Raw genomic sequence first — 2,357 nt, 5'->3', positions numbered from 1 at the left:
GCTGGCACTCCCTGTGTGTGAGCGGTGAGTGACGCCGAGCCTTCCTCCTCTCCCGGTGTTTTGGGGGCCTCGCCAGTCCTTGCAGGCTCGTCCCACATGCATCAGCTCGCTCATTCGTGACCCCGAAAGCCTCCCAAATTGCGCTCCTCTGCCACCACCGTCACCCGCTCACACGGGCTTCTGTTAGGGGTGTCACACCCTGTCCATCCGCCCCCAGCTCCGGCTGTCTTTCTCAAATGCCCCCTGAGGATGCCCGGCTGGCGGGGCTCAGTGGTTGAGCGTCGACCTATGAACCAGGAGGTCATGATCGATTCCCCTCTCGGGGCACATGCCCGGGTTGTGGGCCCGATCCCCAGTGTGGGGTGTGCAGGAGGCAGCCAATCAATGATTCTCTCTCATCATTGATGCTTCTATCTCTCTCCTTCTCCCTTCTTCTCTGAAGTCAGTAAAAATAAATTAAATGTAAAAAAATAAAATGCCCCCTAAGGGAGAATGCAGGGCGGGGAGCAGGGAGAATGGAGGAAAAGGCTGCAGGTGTCTAGGTGGCCATGAGGGGTGGCTCACAGTGGACTCGTGCCCGCAGGGAGGACGGAGGGGGTGAGTGAGCCGTGGTGGTGACCTGGGACCCCAGTGAGGAGTTTCACTTGGGGCTGGGAGTCCATCCGCCTGGCGGGCGGTCCAGGTGCCCGTGATCCCAGTTGATTGACGGGCTCAGAGCCGATGATTTTCTCAAGGGTCTGCATCTGGGCCTCTGGCTGCTACTTACATCGCCTGGGGCAGCCGTGGGCCAGATCCGGCCCGTTTGAAATGAATAAAACTATTGAAAAAAAAGACCGCACCCTTTTATGTAATGATGTTTACTTTGAATTTATATTAGCTCACACAAACACTCCATCCATGCTTTTGCTCCGGCCCTCCGGTCCAGTTTAAGAACCCATTGTGGCCCTCGAGTCAAAAAGTTTGCCCACCCCTGGCCTGGGGCCTCTGTAACCACCTGTGCCCGCCTGCCCCTCCCCCTCATCCTCATGTAATGGGCTGGGTGGGCAGCCAGGCTCAAGAGCTACTGGGCTGCAGGGAACAGAGCAGATGCAGGGAACAGAGCAGGCGCTGGGAGCCGCCCAGTGGAAGGCTCACACTAAGGGTCCAGAAGGAATTTGAGGCCGTAAGTTTGGTGTCCTGGTTGGAGCCGGGATGCTCCAAACCAGACGTCCCAGGTTCAGGTCAGCACTCTACCCTTTGTGACCTGGGGCAGGGCGCTGGCCTCCGTGCCTCCAGTTCTCTCGTGACGAAAGAGGGAGCCGTGTGTAAAGGGGGCTGTAGTCATAGACCCTCTTAGGGCTGTGCTGGGCGTTAAAGGATTCTATTGGCCAAGAGCTTAAAACACGGGCGCAGGCGAAAGCCCTCGCTATCGATATTGATCGCCATCAGCTACTGTTGTTAGTGAGTGTTTAGCGCCGGGGCTGTTGCTACAGCCGACCAACGGTAGTGATGTGGAGGCAGGCAGGGTGCGAGCTTCGAGAAGGACCCGTGGCAGGTGGGCTGGGCCCAGGGCATTTGAACAGGGACCCGTTTCTAAAGCGTGTGCGCGTGTGTGTGTGGGGGGGATAGGTGGCGATTTAGCAGCAAAGGGAAAATGGAGAGGAAGGGCCAACAAGAGACTTCCTTTAAGGCAGCGGTTCTCAACCTTCTGGCCCTTTAAATACAGTTCCTCATGTTGTGATCCAACCATAAAATTATTTTCGTTGCTACTTCATAACTGTAATGTTGATACTGTGATGAATCGTCATGTAAATATCTGATATGCAGGATGGTCTTAGGCGACCCCTGTGAAAGGGTCGTTTGACCGCCAAAGGGGTCGCGACCCACAGGTTGAGAACCGCTGGGTTAGAGTGTCAGACTGAAGGGCTGCAGGTTTGATTCCCGTCACCGGCATGTCCCTTGGTTGCGGGCTCCATCTCTGGCCCCGGCTGGGACACGTGCAGATGGCAACCAGTCAGTGTGTCTTTCTCACATCGATTTTCTCTCTGTTTCTCCCTCCCTTCCACTCTAAAAACCAGTGGAGGGCCCTGGCCAGTGTGGCTCAGTGGATAGAGCGTTGGCCTGTGGACTGAGGGTCCCGAGTTTGATTCCCGGTCAAGGGCATGTCCCTCGGTTGCAGGCTTGATCCCTGGTCCTGGTCTGGGTGTGTGCAGGAGGCAACCAATCGATGCGTTTCTCTCACATCCATGTTTCTCTCGGTCTTTCCCCCTCCCTTCCACTCTCTCTAAAAACCAGTGGAAAAATATCCTTGGGTGAGGATTAACAAAAAATAAAAATAATAATAATAAAAACCAATAACAAAAAAAAAAGGAAGAAGA

The 2,357-nt window shown here is 55.0% G+C and overlaps 1 protein-coding gene across 1 annotated transcript in view; it reads left to right on the top strand.

The window, feature by feature from the left end:
• Nucleotides 1-2: 2 nt before the first annotated feature.
• Nucleotides 3-2,357, top strand: part of RCCD1 (RCC1 domain containing 1) — a gene marked incomplete at its 5' end in the record, with an annotated part of 20,676 nt that continues 18,321 nt past the window's right edge. Inside the window, one exon of the mRNA XM_015567734.1 lies at nt 3-24. Within this exon, the coding sequence (XP_015423220.1) occupies nt 3-24 (22 nt within the window). The remainder of the gene's footprint in view (nt 25-2,357) is intronic.

This window comes from Myotis davidii, unplaced genomic scaffold (assembly GCF_000327345.1).
Source record: "Myotis davidii unplaced genomic scaffold, ASM32734v1 scaffold324, whole genome shotgun sequence".
NCBI classification, from domain to species: domain Eukaryota; kingdom Metazoa; phylum Chordata; class Mammalia; order Chiroptera; family Vespertilionidae; genus Myotis; species Myotis davidii.
The sequence above is the reverse complement of the archived record's forward strand: the minus strand, read 5'-3'. Positions and strand labels throughout refer to the sequence as shown.